Source organism: Musa acuminata, unplaced genomic scaffold, assembly GCF_036884655.1.
Source record: "Musa acuminata AAA Group cultivar baxijiao unplaced genomic scaffold, Cavendish_Baxijiao_AAA HiC_scaffold_1139, whole genome shotgun sequence".
Lineage (NCBI taxonomy): Eukaryota > Viridiplantae > Streptophyta > Magnoliopsida > Zingiberales > Musaceae > Musa > Musa acuminata.
This window is the reverse complement of record NW_027021351.1, coordinates 2157658-2176239: the sequence shown is the minus strand read 5'-3', so window position 1 is coordinate 2176239 and position 18582 is coordinate 2157658. Positions and strand designations below refer to the sequence as shown.

At 35.9% G+C, this 18582-nt stretch overlaps 1 protein-coding gene and 4 non-coding genes across 8 annotated transcripts; all 5 read left to right on the top strand.

Moving 5' to 3' along the window:
- The first annotated feature begins 6745 nt into the window (after window positions 1-6745).
- LOC135583650 (ABSCISIC ACID-INSENSITIVE 5-like protein 3) lies at window positions 6746-15271 on the top strand. Of its 4 annotated transcripts, none has more exons than XM_065179468.1 (4): window positions 6746-6969; window positions 7441-8437; window positions 8523-8594; window positions 14953-15271. In XM_065179468.1, exons 2-4 carry the CDS (start codon window positions 7673-7675, stop codon window positions 15031-15033), a joined length of 918 nt encoding a protein of 305 aa, XP_065035540.1. In that variant the 5' UTR covers window positions 6746-6969; window positions 7441-7672; the 3' UTR covers window positions 15034-15271. The 4 variants fall into 4 exon arrangements, with proteins under 4 accessions (XP_065035540.1, XP_065035539.1, XP_065035541.1 ...); XM_065179467.1 differs by having other exon boundaries at window positions 6747-6969; window positions 7650-8437; XM_065179469.1 differs by having other exon boundaries at window positions 6748-6969; window positions 8523-8578.
- Window positions 15272-15929: 658 nt separating this feature from the next.
- Window positions 15930-16030, top strand: LOC135671529 (small nucleolar RNA Z101). The gene has a single exon (XR_010512765.1). It is a non-coding gene; the product is annotated as a small nucleolar RNA Z101 (small nucleolar RNA).
- A 61-nt stretch (window positions 16031-16091) lies between these two features.
- On the top strand, window positions 16092-16193 carry LOC135671530 (small nucleolar RNA Z101). Its single transcript, XR_010512766.1, has one exon. It is a non-coding gene; the product is annotated as a small nucleolar RNA Z101 (small nucleolar RNA).
- A 77-nt stretch (window positions 16194-16270) lies between these two features.
- LOC135671531 (small nucleolar RNA Z101) lies at window positions 16271-16371 on the top strand. The gene has a single exon (XR_010512767.1). It is a non-coding gene; the product is annotated as a small nucleolar RNA Z101 (small nucleolar RNA).
- Window positions 16372-16493: 122 nt separating this feature from the next.
- On the top strand, window positions 16494-16578 carry LOC135671532 (small nucleolar RNA Z102/R77). Its single transcript, XR_010512768.1, has one exon. It is a non-coding gene; the product is annotated as a small nucleolar RNA Z102/R77 (small nucleolar RNA).
- Window positions 16579-18582: the final 2004 nt, after the last annotated feature.

The window sequence follows — 18582 nt, the reverse complement described above, 5'->3', positions numbered from 1 at the left end:
TAGCAAAAAGAAAATAAATCTAATCTACTTTCATCAAGTAATAGAGTATTTAACCTAATTTTGTTGGGCCAAAAAATGTCTAACTCATTTTTATTGGGTAAAAAATATCTGATCCACTTAAGTATGATAATAAATATTTGTTTTGCTCTCATTATGTAAAAGAAATATCTAACTCACTCTTATCCAATATACTCTCATTAGACAATAAATTCATATCCACTTAGCCTAGCAGAGACCTACACACCTTACGCACCCTAACCTAGTAAAGTATCTTCTTATTTGTGATGCATCCGTTCAAGATTAGCACCAAAATAACATAACATGTCCTAGCTATGCAAAATATTTTCTTATGTATGATTCATTCATATATCCAATAATATATTTGTCTAGTTAATAAACATCAAAATGCCTAATGCACTTTAATCTAACAAGACATCCCCACACGCATGATGCATCCAATTAAAATATAAGCACTAAGGCTCTTGATGTCTCATAATCAGATAAAACATCTCCTAATGTATAATGTGTTTGCATAGACATAAGTATCAAAATAATCTATATGTCTTAACTAAGCAAAATATCTTTTTATGTATGATACATCTACTATGAAAATAAATATTCAAATACTCAATACACAAAGTATCTCCATGTATATGTCTTCGAAGGGCATAATTAGCATTCAAAATAAACAATGTGTCCTAATTGAGTAGTGCATCTCCCTCGTGCAATGTCCATAGTAAACAAAATTATCTAGAGAATTTGATATATCCTGATCGAGCAAATCATCTTTCTCATGTGATGAATATATCCTAGATATAAGTATCAAAGTGTTCAATATATTCTAACTCAGTAAAATATCTCCTGACACTTGACATCTCTATCTCGATAAATACATTCAAAGCACCGATGCACCTTAACCAAGTAAACCACCTCTATATTTGATGTGTTCATTTTGATCACAGACATCTAAGCATTATATAATATTTTTTATATAGATAATATCTATCAAAAATTGGAGATGGATATTGTGCTTTGATATAGACTAACTATTATGGTTTGACATAGACTCATCGTTATCCCAAAGCTTTATAGGGAGAAAATAATATGATAATTATTTATTTTATAATCAATTAGAATTGCACATGAAGCCTAATTAACTTAAAACGATAAAGTGTCAACAAGATTTGTCATATTAGCATGATATCTAAAAAAACATTCTCATATTGGTGCACTTAATATTCTATAACTAATGATGATTATGAAATAAATACTATAAATAGGAGACTTTCTAGGTATAATATCTAATGGTCTAAATGAAAATTAGACAATTAAACCCTTGTTGAATTTGGAGGAACTTAGCCTCCAAGTAAGTCACTTCAAAAGTAAAGGTGAAAGCTCCTAGAGTGGACATCTTCTATAGTCAATCTTAGTAGCTCAACCTACTCTATCACTTCACACTCCAAAGTATACTTCTTCTTCAACTTTAGGCACGATAATATTTTTACAAAATGGAATAGCTTAGGAAAACTCTAATAATAATAATAAAATTAAAATTTGAGATATGTATGTATATTATTTATCATTTCTATTCAATCTAATTAAGTTAAATTATACTTCTTCAATTGCATGGGATTTATTAATGGATTAATTGTTGTTATCAAGCTTTGTAATAACATAACCTTAGTTGAACCAAAAACATTCAAATCTTTATTTCATGATATCTTTTTATATCTTGTTCTATCTCTCGTTGTACCACTCATACTCAATTGTCTCGTATTTTTTAAGTATGATGTCCATATTTAAGCCATATTAGGATTATTGTTAATTGTATGTGATTCAAATATCAACAAATAGAATAAATACATCATAATTTCTTAAAATCAATGATGTACACAAAATTATTTTCCTTAATTAATAATATTATTTTTGCTCTGCTCTTTGGTTCAACTATTATTTTGGTAGATAAGCTTCATATCAGCTGGATTCTGCGGTCCATTCCATGATTTGAGTCCATTTCACTATTAAGTTCAGCCTTGGGTTATCAGTAGTCTAAGAACAAGCTATTTCCATGTTTGATGTATTCAATCTGCTTCTATCTTTGATCTTTTGGTTGCATCCTATTCTGATTATTGCCTGGTGATGTCAATTAGCTGAAGTCAAGTTTGATGCATATCAGTTTAACATAAGTGCTAATCTGTTTTTGTCATCACCAAGTTGCAAAGCCACGAAGAACAATTAAGCTACAGTGAATCCTTTTCTTTCAAGTACATAAAAAGCTATTGATCCATCGTATTTTCGTTAGAAGTGTTAGCATAAAATATGTAATCATGTTATTTGTAATGCAAACAAATTTTTATGTCAAAGTTAAAATTAAATAAAATTAAATCTAATATATTTCGATATGTATATTTTATTGTTGTTCAGAAGAATAAATCTTATATGATTTACATGCGTTCTATCGTCGGATCTGAAATATCAATATGCAAAGAGAACTAGACAATCCTTCTACTCTCTCCCTATCTTTTCACAAGACCACCTAGATTGATTAAAAAAAAATTATTAATCTCTCAATTACGTTTAGATGCATCTAATTAGTCCTTAGAAATCCTATCTATTTATAGGAGAGAGTATAGGGTCTAGGATAAGTTATTAGGAGAGTTCCTCCTATCAAGGGTATCTCCTAAGGAATCCTACTATAATTATTCTATTGATCAATAATCATATTTATAATATATCTTACCTAATTAAAAATAAATTACTTTTATGTTTGATGTATTCAATTTGCTTTTGGTCAAATCTTTTAGTTGCATCATAATCAGCTTCTATCGATGTCAATTAACAAGTTTGATACATATTAGTTTAACATAAGTGCTAATCTGTTTTGGTCATCACCAAGTTGCAAAGCCATGAAGAACAATCAAGCCACAGTGAATCCTTTTCTTCCAAGGACATGAAGGAGGATGAAGCTGTTGATCCCTCATCTTTTTGTTCGAAGTCCATCCCATACTGCTCCACCGTAATCATAGCAGCCACCAGTATCGAAGACCTTCCCATATCAGTAATCGAAGTCTTTGTGCATTGTGGCCATCAAGAGTGTCTTGCACTGTAAGCACACTCTTAAAGATCATTGCAAGTGTTTTTTATTAGCAGTGATCTCCTTGTCCTGAAACAAAGACATTATCTACTGATTTATGTATGTCAGCAAATCCATTTTATATCTTCAGATACAGTGGTACCTTCATTGGAACTTGAATCCTTGACCTTGACCTGTCTCAGATCAAGCTAATCTTTTGCAAACACAATGAAGCAGATATCCACACACAAGTCACCATAAAAATATTCCATACCCATGTTCTGCTGCTGAAAAATGTTCTTGTACTGGATGCAAGGAGCCTGGAAGTTGCCATAGGTGGAGGATGGTGGTCTCTGTTGAAACAAGGTGACTCTTCAAGTGAAGGTGATAGACTGTGCTGTTTCCAGGTTGTCCCTTCTCAAGGATGAGATTCTTAACGAAGAGAAATAGATTGGTTGAGCAGATTGAATGATTATTAAACCTCGGTATTAAGACACTTGGAATTCCCACTTTTGATGTATGATTCTGCTCAGGACATAGAGAAGTGGGAGGAGGGAGATGGTCATCATCATGTGCCTCTTGCTTCAGCACCTTCTTCTTTCCCTTCCAAGCTAAATTAATCTCTCCACTGCCTTTCATGTAATGCCTTTAGATGAGGTTTTGGGCATAATCTTTTGAGGCAAATCTTGAAGTGACACATGGTTTATCCCCAACCATTTTTAACTGGCACTTGTAGATTATCAAGATATCTCTGTGGCTACTTTATTATTATTTGTACTTCACACTCTCTATTTTAGTATGTTTCAATCTTGTCACATGTTTTTTTTTGTCAGTTGTTACAAGTGATTGTATCCTAATTCACTGCTTAACACTATGCAGAAAATATAAGTGCATTTAATGTTGAAGACATATCTAATTCTTTATAGTTGAATTATTCTTTATTTCTTAGATTTGCAATCTTATTTTGTTCAGTTTGTTTGTGTTTTCTTAGACAGACATGAGAGGATTATTTCATCAATACATCATAGTGGGTTGAGAAAAATAGTAAGTAGATTTCTCAAATACTTGTAATAAATTCAAACAAATAACAATGCCAGATGGTTAATCATGATAAGATGAGAGCTGATTGATAATTAATCCAAAGATAATGAGGATAACTATTTAAACAACCCTTTAAGTTTTAAAAGTTTGGTAGGAGATCCAAATTCTATTGTAACTCATTTCCAATCCATTCATTCTTAGGAGTCACTTCAATGAAGTCCTCAACTTTGGTGGGATTACATTGTGTTTGTTGATCCCTTAATTTGCAAGAAATATAGTCACAGATGCAATCAAGTGTTAGAAAAAGCTACATCATGGAAGATAAATATGTGAACTGTATGATGGCTTTGATTACTTTACATTTACTAATTACACAAGGGATATTTCTTTTGTTTAAAGATGAACCCACCATTGGACATACAAGTATATTTTTTATTTTCATGATTACTTGGGTTATAATAAAAAAATCTTTACCATTGTAGGAAGGCTCATCTTTAAAATACTTTTTTATTTTATTTTACATTATAAAATTTTTAGTTAATGGACCATAATGCAATGACTGCAGTGTCATCTGAGTTACTAAGGTATACAATTTGAGAAGAGAATTGTTCCTCATGAGGCACAAATAACAGTGACAGTTCATTCACACTTTGAGAAGAGAATTGTTGACAGTGTCAGTCCAGATGTTTCATTCTCCACTTTAACAGTGAGCTTGTTGTTGTGTTGAAACCTTGTTAGGGGATGTGAAAAATCATAACAAGCATACCAAAGTGGCACATATTTTAGATTATCTTCTACAGTATCATCTGACAGCTTCAAGAACAATGTCCTGCTGCAGAAACAAGGACAAGAGGACCAATGAGATGGCATAGAAACTATCACCCTGCAAATCTCTCTCTCTCTCTCTCTCTCTCTATATATATATATATATATATTCATATATAAACACCCTGTGAGGATAGAAAAGTTTAAATGAACTATGTTACACATAGTAGAGAATACTTTTGCTCCTGTGAAGAAACATATTCAATAAATTTCAGAGATGAGTGAAAGAGCAATGGAGTGACAAATTACTATACTTCTGTCATCAGTTAACATTTACTTGGAAGATGGATAAATCTTCAAATGTTATTACAGAAGAGGCTTGAAGATTTCTGCATTGATGAGGGTGACAGATCTAATAGCTAATGTTTATGAGGGTTCATTAAACAGCTATGACAGACACCAGTTTAATGATAATAATCTGATCTCAGCCTATACATTTCTTCATGGCCACAGCAACACAGCAACTTATAATCTTTCTCCATCAGTGTATTTCCTCCAAAATAAAAGAAAAAAAGGGCAATTATTTCACCAAGCAATGCTGATATCACAGAACAAATCTCAAGGACCACCTTGAAGAAAAAGTCCAGTCTGTAGTTCTGGCATTAAGTCAAATAATCCTGTTTGGAGTTTCTGCCACAGGCATAGTACAAAATGCAGAAGAGTAACATATGTGAATCAGTACACTCTTCTCACCTTCCTAGGATGACTCCTGTAGATTTCCTTATGTAAACCAATTTAGAATGATTAGAACAGGAACTCTGTGGTCCCTCTCGTTCAAAGAGTTGGGGAGTCCCCAATCATTGCCAAGTTGGATTTGATGGCACAAGTTGAAGACTTTGCATCACTCTTCTCCTGTGATATATTCCTGCACACAACATTCTTCTTTTCTTTCTTTCTTTCTTACTTGTAAGACCATTCTTGTTTGCAGTTTATCTGGTGAAGCACCACCACACTATAACACACCCTCTTGAGTTATTTCAAGCATGCATAACCAAAAGATGACCATTAACAAGCAGCTAAAGGACTTTTGTTTCTTGACATGAAAGAAGTAATGATGTCTCAAAGAAACACCTCATGATGAGGAACCTCCTTCGATGCTATGCTATATTTGTTTCTCTAAACATCTCATCTCATGATCATGATGGGGAACCACCTTCAATGCCATGATATATTTGTTTTTCCTTCCAAAGATAATGTACCAAATATGGATTGTGGCATGATTAGTACCAAAACTAATTTTTCTTTATTCTTAGAAAATATATAATATGATTTTTCTAAAAATATCTAATTTTGTTTAATTTTCTTATTTATTATCTTTTTTCTTCTAATATTTTAAATAATTCTTATCTTGTTATCTTCATCTCACTACGAGGTCTCATCGACTCTGTGCTTACCTCTATTTTATCGTTTCCATATGATCATCTATATCTCATCGCAAAGGCCTCATTTTCCCCTATAATGTTTCGTTACTTTCACCTCGCTATGAGTTACTATCGCATCTAAGTGGCCAAGTGTGAAGATGAGAAAAGAAAAAAAGAAGAAGAGTCGAAGTGTAAAGAAAAAAAAATAAAAGAGAAGAAGACGGGACGAAAGCGATTGAACGTCACGATCGGACGAAAGCGACGGATGATAAGTGAGGATAAGGTGTATTTAAGATATTAGAGAAAAAAACCAAATAGTATTTAAAAAAAATCCAGAGATAATTTTTTAGAAAAATCATACAACATTTGTTTGATTCTTATGTAATGAGAGGTTTATGCAACGCCAGAGAAAGGAGATGGAAGTTTGGCTTTTAATATTCCTGCTCCTTTAGAGTAGTATACCCATCATGGGACCTTCGTTTGGGCGACAAAGCACAAGTGCATGATATGTCACCACAGACAGATACAAGAAGGCCAAGAACCGAGGCTTTCTCACGTCATGTCCTCACTCCTAGGATTCCCTCTGGTGACTTTCCAATTGCCGAGAGTTTGTTGTTTCCTTATGGAGATGGATGCTGCAGCTGATAGATTCTGATCTGGTCCCAACAGGTAAGGAAACAGGAAGTATCATAGGATCGCTTTGTTCTTGGTCAGATGTTTGTGTTGATTCCTTTGCAGATCTTTTGGGTCGAGCGAGTTCAAACCCAAATAGCCTCTTTGGCTGGGGAATCTCTGCGATATCCATGTTAGATTTTTTCTTCTTTGTTCTAGTTGGACATGCTTGTAACGTAATCTTTGATGGCATCACCATTTGGGGACTTGATTTCTGCGTCTTTCTTTTTTTGTGTTTGACCGGGTAGGGTTCATCTTCTTTTCCCTGGACAATTTCTAAGATCTTCTGATGTAATTTCCTACATTGATTGCGCTGGTTTTTAGCGGTGGCCACTGCAAGGGCTCGACTGTGTTGATTGAAGTTGTTTCTCTCTGTTGGAAAGATGAAACCATTCATCCTTTCTAAGTTTCCTGTTTCCTTCAAGCCTTGCATTACAGTCTTCAGTGGTTTGTGCTTCTTTTATGCAGGGAAGGTAGTCCTTCTCCTCGAGGATCGTAAAGCTTGACCTTTTCCTTCTTTCCCCCCTTTCTTGTGTTCGCTTGAAGTTTAGACTTGAAAGGTTGTGTGAATTCTTTTTGTCGGACTGGCTAAGAGGTAGGAAAGTAGCTGGTGTCTCTGGGCCGTAAAGAAAGCAGCAAGATGGGGCACCGAGCCTGATGATCCGATGGTATTCTAGGTTTCAGCAGGAAGAACTGGTAAATGAGCATGACAATGGCGACTCAGGGCGTTGGTGGAGGGCAGCAGTCACCGATCCAGAGCTTGGCCAGGCAAGGGTCCCTTTACAGCCTCACCCTCAATGAGGTCCAGAGCCACTTGGGTGAGCCCTTGCACAGCATGAACCTTGATGAGCTCCTCAGGAGTGTGATCCCGTGCGAGGATAATCAGTCTGCAGGCCCTGACGATGGCGGCGGCACTGGCGTAGGATGTCCAGGCATCCGGTGCGAGGGGAGTATCACCATGCCGCGTGCCCTGAGCAAGAAGACAGTCGACGAGGTGTGGAGGCACATCCAAACAGGGCAGAAGGAGAATAGTGATGGTGTTGCGGATTATGGAAGGCAGCCGACCCTAGGGGAAATGACTCTTGAGGACTTCTTGTCAAAAGCTGGGGTGGTCACGGAAGGATCTGATCAGAGTAGGAGCAATCGGATTGGCAATGTGGGTCTTGATCCAAGGACACAGTGGTTGCAGCAGTATCATCAGCATCAGCAGCAACAAGCTCAGCAGAGCAGAATGGGAGCTTTTGTGGGTCAACAGGTGCCACAACCTCTGGCTGTCGGCGTTGGAACCATGTTGGACTCGAGGTACCGTGATGGTGAAGGAGCCAGTTTGTCCCCACTTGATCCACAAACACCAAGGCGGAAGAGGGGGCCTTCGGAGGACACGACGAAGAAGACTGTCGAGAGGAAGCAGAAGAGAATGATCAAGAACCGTGAGTCAGCTGCCCGTTCACGAGCTAGGAAGCAGGCAAGACTATGGATGTTTTATCTTTGTTGATGCTAGTGTTGATTCATGGATCTTAGTTATACACATCTGGTTTTTCTATGAACAGGCTTACACGAATGAGCTGGAGAACAAGGTCTCCCGACTTGAAGAAGAAAATCAGAGGTTGAGACAGCAAAGGGTACCTTCTATATTTTTCCTTTAACTTCCTCTAATTGATGATAGATCAATGATTCAAGTTGGTGAGGATGGATGGATACAAAAACCCTATTCTTATCTCACTATTAATTATTTTATATTTAGTGGTCATTTGAATGAAATAAAATCTACATCTTTCTGATGCGGTTTTCATCAGAAGCATAATCTTCAATCACCTAAACTTAAATGGTACTTCAAAGTTTGGAAAATATATTATATAACTTAATCTGCTTTTTCTATTCCCAATTTTGATATTAGCAAATTTATGTTCATCATTGGAAAAATTATCTTGCAAGTAATATTACAACTTTATTTATTGCTCCATTTCTCTGCAGTAAGAAAAAGAGAGAAAAAAAAGTGGAGAAGTTGGATAATTGATGGTATAAAACAAGTTTTGACAAGTTCAGAATAGTTCCTATCTTGGATTGCTATGGACAGATTAAGGTAAGAAAGAAAGTCTGAAGAAAATTGAAAAGTAATATCTGCCTGGGCCAGAGATTTTAGTCAGACAATCTGTCTACGTCTGAGATCTCATAATATAAAGCACAAGGAGATTGTATTCAGGTCTTCTTAAACTGCCAGCCACATCTAGTAAGAGAGTAAAAAATGCTAAAGAAAGAGTAAAAGGAGGCAAGCTAGTCCCTCAAACCTTTTGACCTTCAAATATATTTCTGAATCAGTTTGAATCTGACTACCTTCTAAAAAGTGCCTTCGATGCACCTGTTTATGACTGATGTGAGAAAATTTTAGTAAGCTGTCGTAAACCATTACTGGACTGGATTAAAGATTAATGAATGGATATCTTGACGTTTTGCATCATAGATAATGCTTAATGTTTTTGGGTCCAACAGCAGAGAAAACTCTTGTTTTGGTCAATTTATAAGGTAATAAATGGTGAATATTTTTAAGTTTGACAGCAAGTTTATGCATTTTCTAGCTTGCAAAATTTACAGAAATTTCACAAGTCGCCAAACTTATAAATAACTTGGTGTGTCAAAGATCATAGCTAAAAGGGTTGTAATAGACTAGATAGTAGGATATTTTAAATTACAACTTCCAGTATTGTTACTATTTTCATGGTCGTTGTTGTTACTTCTATTGTTGTTGTTATCGTCTTTCTTCATTTTGTAAATTCAAAATCAACATTGGTTCCCATTGCAAGAAGAGATTGTGTTGGATCATATAGTTTTTATGGTAGACTATGAAAGTTGAAAGAAACTTTTAATTGTTGAAAATGTTAAAAATAGTAAGTGCTTCTGATGCAACTGGTGGAAAAACATGCTTCAGACCTTTGGTTGAAATGGTGAAAGCAAGTTCATTTTACTGAAACATTAGTGTAGAAACAATTAAAAGGACTTTTCTTACTTCACTTAATATTCTGTTAGTTATCATCTTATGTTTCAGATAGTATACTCATCTGAATCTGATAATTCTCGTTATGTATCAAATACTTTAAGTGTGTGATCTTTCACATAGTTATTAATTAATTGGATACGTACTGGGTGCTTGAAGATATCTTGCGAAGACTTCTTGTGAGAACTTCTTTTTCTAATTCTTGTGAGGACTTAGTAGTATTTTCTCCACTGTTGATACTCAATAATTGACGAGATGGGCATATGGTTTAGATATGTTGTTATTGTTGTCACTTGAATTGAATATTCATTTATGATATAAATTTACGGTTTTCTCCACTGTTGATACTCAATAAAATTACGATGATGGTTTCATCTTCTTTCATACTTGTTTTTTTTAAAATTTTCATTACCTGGTTGGAGCATTATATTAAATAACACTAAGATCTGTCCTATGCAGCAGATTTTGTGCTTGTAGCTGCTAAAATGCATATGGTAGACTTCTGCTGGAATGTTTATGTATTTTCCTTTTGGTCTGAATTGTTAAGAGGAGTGGAGCCAACATTTAGCTTCTGGACTTATATATAGATATTAGAATCTAGAAAATATAGGTTTCGAACTTGATTCTGCTTTTCAATCATCAAGGGATTCCTTCTGAACTCATCAATCTCGTTCACTTCTGGTGTATCCATGATCGAGAAATTGCCATGAAGCTACAATTATGTGTTAAAGGTTCTTCCAGTTAAGCGTTCAATTCCAGATGGCCTGGGCTTCCCACGGAAGAGTTTTTGCTGGATTGTTCTTCACATGCTGTAGTTTTTATGGCCTTTTTCTTTCCTTCCTTTCAGGACCATTATCCCTGAACTTCCAAGACTTGATGCTAATTTACTGTTAATGAAGAAAGTTCAATATTATTTATCTGATTTCGAGGCTTATCTGTTGATCCAATTTGCTGAATCTGTCATCTGAAACTTAAAAAACCATAGTTGATGGGAAAATGGTTGCCCCAAGTCTCTCTTGCCCATTGTTTAAGATCATAACTTTTGTGATATTTATGTTGAACTTCAAATATATGTGGGCCTTGGTAACTTAATAAGCCTTTAGTCGTTTGATCTTGGATTAGGTTCAATTTGACCAAAGGTTCTTAATTTCATTCCGTATCGACGTTTCAAGCTTTGCTCGATATGGTACGGTTCGAGTGTACCGATCGGTACGTCAGGGTGTCCCGCTCGGTGTGTGTATATATATATATATATATATATATATATATATATAATAATAATAATAATAATAATAATAATAATAAGAAAAAGGAGGCGTATGCTACCTCGGCGACGTCACCTCCTTTTCTTCTCCTCATTTGCGGTGTTCAGCGAAGACGGTGAAGGCCATAGACGTCTCTGAAGAACGCGGAAGAAGAAGCCGAGATGTCGCCTCTCTGTTACCTTATAGATCAGGATCGTTGAGGGAGGGCGACGTTGGATTGGGAAGTGTCGAGGTTCTCCCGATTATCCCTCTTCTTCGAACACCTTCTCCCTCTTCTCCCTCGACGCTTCTTTTTCGCTCACTACAACCAAGCTGATACCGCCCATAACGAGCGGTCCATGTACTGGTCTACTGGCGGGCCGGTATGTACCACTGGATACAGGCACTATCATTTGAAATTAATATCCTTGATTTGATCTATATGAGATTCATGTTTGATAATCCGTTGACTTGATACTATCTTTCGGATGGAAGACTTGGTTGAGGAGAGAACTATCGCAGAAAGTGTAGGAAAATCTAGGGCCGACATCACATGTGCAGCAGAAGAACATAAAAACAACAATCTTAGATTTCCCAAAAAGGTATTCATCGTCGTGCGAAGATTGGTACGCAAAAACCTGCGAAACTAAAAGTCACGTATGAGATAGATGTGTTACCTAGGGAGATTGTATATCCTTGAATTCCTGCAGATCTATAGGAGAGGATGAAGGAGATCAAGTGTTCTCCTCTCTAGCGGTGATCCATATGGTAGGGGCTGCGTAGATGCTCCTCGAGTCGCTACTCAAATCTCCACACTTGTTGTCTAAGGAGAAGGGAAGAGGAGAATAGGAGGTGGCAACCAAAAAGGCCTAGCCTATGGCCCTTTAGTTCTCTCCTATTTATAGAGGTCCCTTGTCAACTTAACCCTAATGAATTCTACTCTATTGGGTATTGGATCTCTATCCAATTACCTAAGGCTCTTATATTAGTGGGTCTCTACCTAATAATCTCTTATTAGCTCATATTGGATCTTATCTATAAGATCCAATAATTCATGGGCTTAATGAATATCCAATAAGATAGGGGCTTCGGTGGATATCTCATATCTGAACCCGTACTCGTCGTAACACCTACCATATGTGTGTGACCCTCTAGGTCCAATATCGAGCTGTCCGTGAGTCATACATATCAGAACTCCTTTTGGCTCAGTGAATTATCATCTTCATAATAATTCACTTGACTCATCAACTACGAACGTACTATGTACCTATAGTCCCTTATCCATCTAATATCCCAAAGACTATATACTAGGCATGGTGCTGTTAGGCCCATACGATTTCTCTTCGAGTCTTGTTCTAATCAGATTCTCCTATAAAACTCTTCCTTTCTTAATTCGAATGACCTTGGCTAAGGATTTGTGTGAGTAAGAACATATGAGATATTCCTCTCATGATACTGAGAGCGAATGATTCTCTATCCACACTCAATAACCCTCGTAATATTCATTGTCACTCCCGATGACCAGTTGTACTAGAACTGGAACTATCAAACCTATAAGTCTGGTATCAAAGAGTGGAGTACTCATACAGGACATCCTTGATGTCTTAAGTCTAAGAACCAGGTACACCACTGAGACGATGGAATCGCTGTTTGACAATGAGGTATCATCAACCATTCAACATTCCGTGAGCGGATCAATCAGTGAACTCATTCTCCAATGAGCACCTGCATTGTAGCCCTAGTGTCCCCATACGAACAGCTATGAGACCAACTGTTTCCATCATATGGACAGGCATACAGCACACCAGTATATTCGGTTATCTCGATGTCCCTCTCAAATAACCTATGACCAAGATTATTTAGGGTCTGTGTTTAAAGGTGAATCGGTCTTATTATCGTGATCTGATCACGATCCGATTCCCATTGCATAGATCTATGAACATCACAATATATTAAAGCATCAAATAATATAAAGTGAAAAATACTATAATAATAATAAGCAAAAAGACTGCGTGTCATGTCATACATGCCATCACGCACGTGATTGGCTTGTAGGGCACCTATGACTAGTAGAAAGACCAAGCGTAAAACCGAAAGAAAACAACTTATATTGCTTGTAAAGCTAAAAGTGCTAGCTACAAGACTTAAAACAATAGAATTAAAAGTGCATAACCAGACCAATAGGTGCATAGAGTGCAGGTTGTCTTTGGACAGCTCTTGGCTGCTCTCGACAGTTTATGGAATGTTGCCAGTTTCAACCTCCTCCTCTCTTGCTGCTGCAACCTCCTTCGGAGGTTTAGACAACGAGCATTGGGGACTTCTCACAACAATTGGATAAAGCTTTAATGCAAGGTTTTGGTTACTAGAACACGAGGAAGAAGGCTGCGATTGGAAGGATGGGCTATACCTCACAGAATTCCTCCTTTCTCTCTTCTCCTCTCTTTTCTTCTCTCTTTTGAGGTTGGAATAGCTAGGGCTAGTTGGGCTTTTGCTCGAGACTTCTTTTGATTGCCTTTAGATGGGAGCACACCCCTTGTTTTATAGGGTGAGGGATACGTAAAGTCCTTAGGGTTTAATGACTTTCCTTGTAGGACAATTTCTCGACAACGATCTTTGTTATTGTCATCGTTGCCAAAAGATCTAGAAACCAAGCTCTGATATCAGTTTGTTAGAGCTGGTCCTAGGAAATTTACCAAAGGGTAATTTGACAACCCAATAAAGATAATAAAGCAGAAAAATAAAAGAGACAAGGACACCAGATTTACGTCGTTCGGTCAATTGACCTACGTCCACGGACGGAGGAGGAGCAAAACTTTACTATAAAAGGGATAATTACAAATGTCTTAGGAAAAAGTTCCTAGGCCATAAAACACCTGAAACTACTAAACAAGAAAAACCCAAACTATAAGCCCAAACTATTTTAACTAAGTATGGACTTAACAGAAATTAAACCCAAAGCAAACAATTAGATTTTTCTTGTGGTGCTTCTGGCTTCAAAGCCTAGACTCTTATTTATAGTTGCAATAGGAGATAACAAGTTTGATTTTCCCGATGTGGGACTACGTGGGACTTGCCAAACTAACAAAGGATGTTTGGTAAGGAATTATACAAGGAAAAAAAGACCCTCTTTCGACAAGCAGCTAGTAACCTGTGGTATGAAGAGGAAGTGATTTTAGGGTACAGATTCTAAGCTTGAATGCTGTAGTAGTATTTTTGTCAATTAATCTGCAAAAAACTATTCACGCGTGAGGAGATTAAGGTCAAGGTTGAAGGTTTCCAAGCTTTAGCAAATATGACCATGTGTAAGGATGCATAATTAAGGTAGCAATTGTAATCTTTGCATGATCTTCCACTAAAGTTAAGGTGGTCCTGATTTCTGACATAAATGATAAGAATGCTCATACTGGTAGAGTTAACCATTGTGTAAACATGCATCAATGTAAAGAATTCTTTTGTTGCATCTGTGCGGAATTTATATTGCTGGGGAACTTCCATTGAGCAAAGTGCCTAAATATTGGCGCTCACCAGTTCAGATATGTGTTGCTGACTTCTTTCAAAATTTATTAGTAAACTTGGCCAGGTGATATTTTACAGAAGTTGCTGCACTCATTGTGGCACAAATAATGATTGATATGTATTCCATTATAGATTTGATACCAAGTGAAAAGAGCCTTTTTTCATCAAACTTCTTTGATTTATATCTGTGCATCGGCACGAAGTTAATGTTTATTTGCTTATCCGCAGGAGTTGGAAGCTATGATACACTATATTCCCCAGCCCGAACCAAAGCATCAACTCCGTCGAACGAGTTCAGCCGCTTTCTGATCCGACGAGAGATCTGGATGGGTTGGTCTATTAAGTTATGCATTAGGAACATATGTTTGCATGTTGATTCAGCTCCAGGATTCATTCACAATAGAGTGGGAGCTGAACGGTCTGCTGCTTGTGTTCCAAGGTTGTATCTGGCCTTCTTTGGTTTGTCTAAGTGAATGATTTTGAACATAAAGAACTCGATGAGTATTGTGATATAAGATATTCCACTTCTCATGTGCCTTTACCTGTTCGTTGCTGAGATCCAATGACAAATGAAGTGTTGTTTCTTCTTCACTTGTTTGATCTGAAGATTGACTTCATTAGAACTGCAAGCATGCAGGCAAATTGTAGTTCATCACAATTTATGTTGCACTTTCAATTGCTTTGTTCAAGAGCACTTGTGACTTAATGTTGAAATCTATATTAGCAGATTCAGTAATGTTGTATGAAACATAGAACAGATAGAACGAATACAAAAAGCCTATTCAGATTTATCAACGAGAGGATTCCAATATTACAAGACTCGTCTTCCGCCTCAAGAAAGATTATGCGATAAGATGGATTTGGATGGGAACGAGTTGGACGAACCCAGTGAGTCGGCTCGGCATCGTTGATTGGTTTACGACTTAGTTTCCAACCACAGCCAACGGTCTGATCTGACAGGAATGAACGGCACAGATCATCACGTCACCAATATAACCCTAACCCTAGTCCCCCTCCCCGTCTATAAATTGACATCTGTTACGGCATCTCGCGTTCATCCCCGCTCCTCCCAAATCTCTCTCTCTCTCTCTGTCTCTCTCTCTCATGACGTCTGTTACGGCCTCTCGCGTTCATCTCTGCTCCTCCCAAATCTCTCCCTCTCTCTCTCTCTCTCTTTCGTTTTGCTATCGGTTTTTGTTTGGTTTGACGGGCAAATGAGGAGTGCTTTGATTTAATGGGTAATTTGCGTCTGAAGCATTGATTATGAAGTTACCTATCATATCACCTTGGAGATCTGATGCCCAAGAACTGCAAGTTTTCTCCTCTCTCTCTCTCTCTCTCTTTTACTATCGGTTTTTGTTTGGTTTGACGGGCAAATGAGGAGTGCTTTGATTTTAATGGGTAATTTGCGTCTGAAGCATTGATTATGAAGTTACCTATCATATCACCTTGGAGATCTGATGCCCAAGAACTGCAAGTTTTCTCCTCTCTCTCTCTCTCTCTCGCTCGCTCTCTCTTTGTTTTACTATCGGTTTTTGTTTGGTTTGACTGGCAAATGAGGAGTGCTTTGATTTAATGGGTAATTTGCGTCTGAAGCATTGATTATGAAGTTACCTATCATATCACCTTGGAGATCTGATGCCCAAGAACTGCAAGTGTTCTCCCCTTATTTTTCCCCAATTTGTTATGATTTTGTGGATTCGTCTTTGATTTGGTCGTTAAATCCATAGTGTTTTTGGTACAGTGGATGGATGGTGATAAGGATAAGACGAAAATGATGATCGATGATTGTTTTCCCTATTGGTTTGATTGCCGATATGATGGTTCCCATTGCATGAACTCCATCTGATCTCTCTCTGCTCCTTATCATCTATTTTTTCTCTTTTGAAACTTCGAACTTGCTTAAAATTGTGGTCTTATTTTTTATTATAATATATATATATATATATATATATATATATATATATATATTAGTTTTTATAACAAAAAATTCTTTTTGTTTTGATGAATAAATTTATGCGGTGTTAAGAATTCAATGATGATGGGTTTCTCAGCACATTAGGCGGATAGGTGGATACTTATCCGTGTTTGATGGTGTATCGCTGTATTGCTTTAAACATGTTCTCTATGTGTTACAGGTATCATTTTTTTGAGTTAGTGTAAAAAATACGGTAGTATTTTTAGATTAAATGCTAAAGTGTCATAGTTATATCAATGAGATAATTTATTATTATCTGTCTGATATTATGGATAGGGTTCTCCAGTAACAGATCCATGTTGGATCAATTTCACTCCCTAAAAATTAAAATTTATTTAAAATTGTTTATATCTTTCTCTACCTCTCATCCTTAGTATTAATGATCCATATGTACTTCACTTTGCACAAAAAATAAAGATTTTATAATCTAGAAATCCTACTATTATTGAATTTTTTTATTTGGTTGAGCAATATATGGGTTGAGGTAAGTGATGAAACAAGCACTTTTACCGCAATAATTTGTCAAATTATTCTATGATAAAAAAACAAAATTATCCATTAATTATGCTAATATTATGTATCCCCTTTAAGTATGCCATTAATTATCTTGTGAAATGAAAATTTATTATTATCTTTATATATTTTTAATAAAAATAATATTATAGATTATCTTATATGACTTGACTTAGCATATTGATATATGAGTCCCCCTATAAAAGAGACTCATATGGTTTCATTTAATTTAGTATTGTCCAATTAATCAGATTAGATTGAATCTTTAACTGAATCTTGCTTGGACAATCAAAATACGTTACATTGAGATATTTTAATATATTGTCATTTCAATACTGTTGTCATTGATATATAGTCATTGATTGTTTTATTTGGCTTAACTTAGCATATTGATATATAGTGAAATTTCTAAGAGGAGTTTTTTTTGAAGATCGGGCGATACTATCGCTTAGTCTAGTGGTACCATCACTTAACACAATCTCGAATATGCTTAGGTGGTACCATTGTCAAACTTTGCTATAGGACATTAAATGGGTCAAATAATAAGTCCAATTGGCTTCTAATTGAGTTGACATTATTTCATTCTGACTCAATTAGATTTAAATTAACTTGATCTAAATAAATTATTATAAGCATGAATCCTATGTTGTTCGGTATGTTATTGATTTATTCAGTGCTTCGTTTGATCCTTCGGTGTATCTTTCTCTCCTTTAGTATATTGCACAATCGACATGTTGTCTTCTCGTAATATCTGATCTCCTTGGTGTAATGTCTAATCTTCTTGGTCCTTGGTCCGATGTTCGAACTCATGGCACAAAGCCTTCTATCGACACATCGATGGGGATCCTTCGGTCTGACATCTAATCTTCTGATATGTTCATTCGGGTCAACTGATTACTCTTATTTTAATCAATTTGTCTCTTCTTGATCGAAGCTAGTGCTGCTTCATTCAAAATACAGATTATATCACAATCTCATCAATTGATTTTATCATTAAAATTTAAGATTCAATAATCTCTCTATTTTTGATAATGATAACTAATTGATAGAGTTTAACTAAACTCCCCCTATCAATATTACATGTGTCATTCTAAATCATAAATATTTTAAATCATGATAGTATTAAAATATCAAATTACATTATATTCTACCATATATGATCATAAATTCTCATTTGTATGCATTAATATAATATTATGAGTATTTTATGTATAATTTCATATCCTCACATGAAAAATGTCAAGAAAAATTAATTGGGTGCTATGAACAAATTTTAAATTATGAATATCGAAAAATCAAGAGAAAAATTATGATTCTTTTTGGATGACTCAAATTGTAAAAAGAGGAATCATAGTAAATGAATTTGA

What these genes read in the sequence shown, in the direction of transcription:
- LOC135583650 (XM_065179468.1), top strand. Translation starts at nt 7,673, where the DNA reads ATGAGCATGACAATGGCGACTCAGGGCGTTGGTGGAGGGCAGCAGTCA. An exon ending in GTTCACGAGCTAGGAAGCAG is followed by an intron (nt 8,438 to 8,522) that starts GCAAGACTATGG and finishes TTCTATGAACAG; the next exon opens with GCTTACACGAATGAGCTGGA. An exon ending in AGAGGTTGAGACAGCAAAGG is followed by an intron (nt 8,595 to 14,952) that starts GTACCTTCTATA and finishes GCTTATCCGCAG; the next exon opens with GAGTTGGAAGCTATGATACA.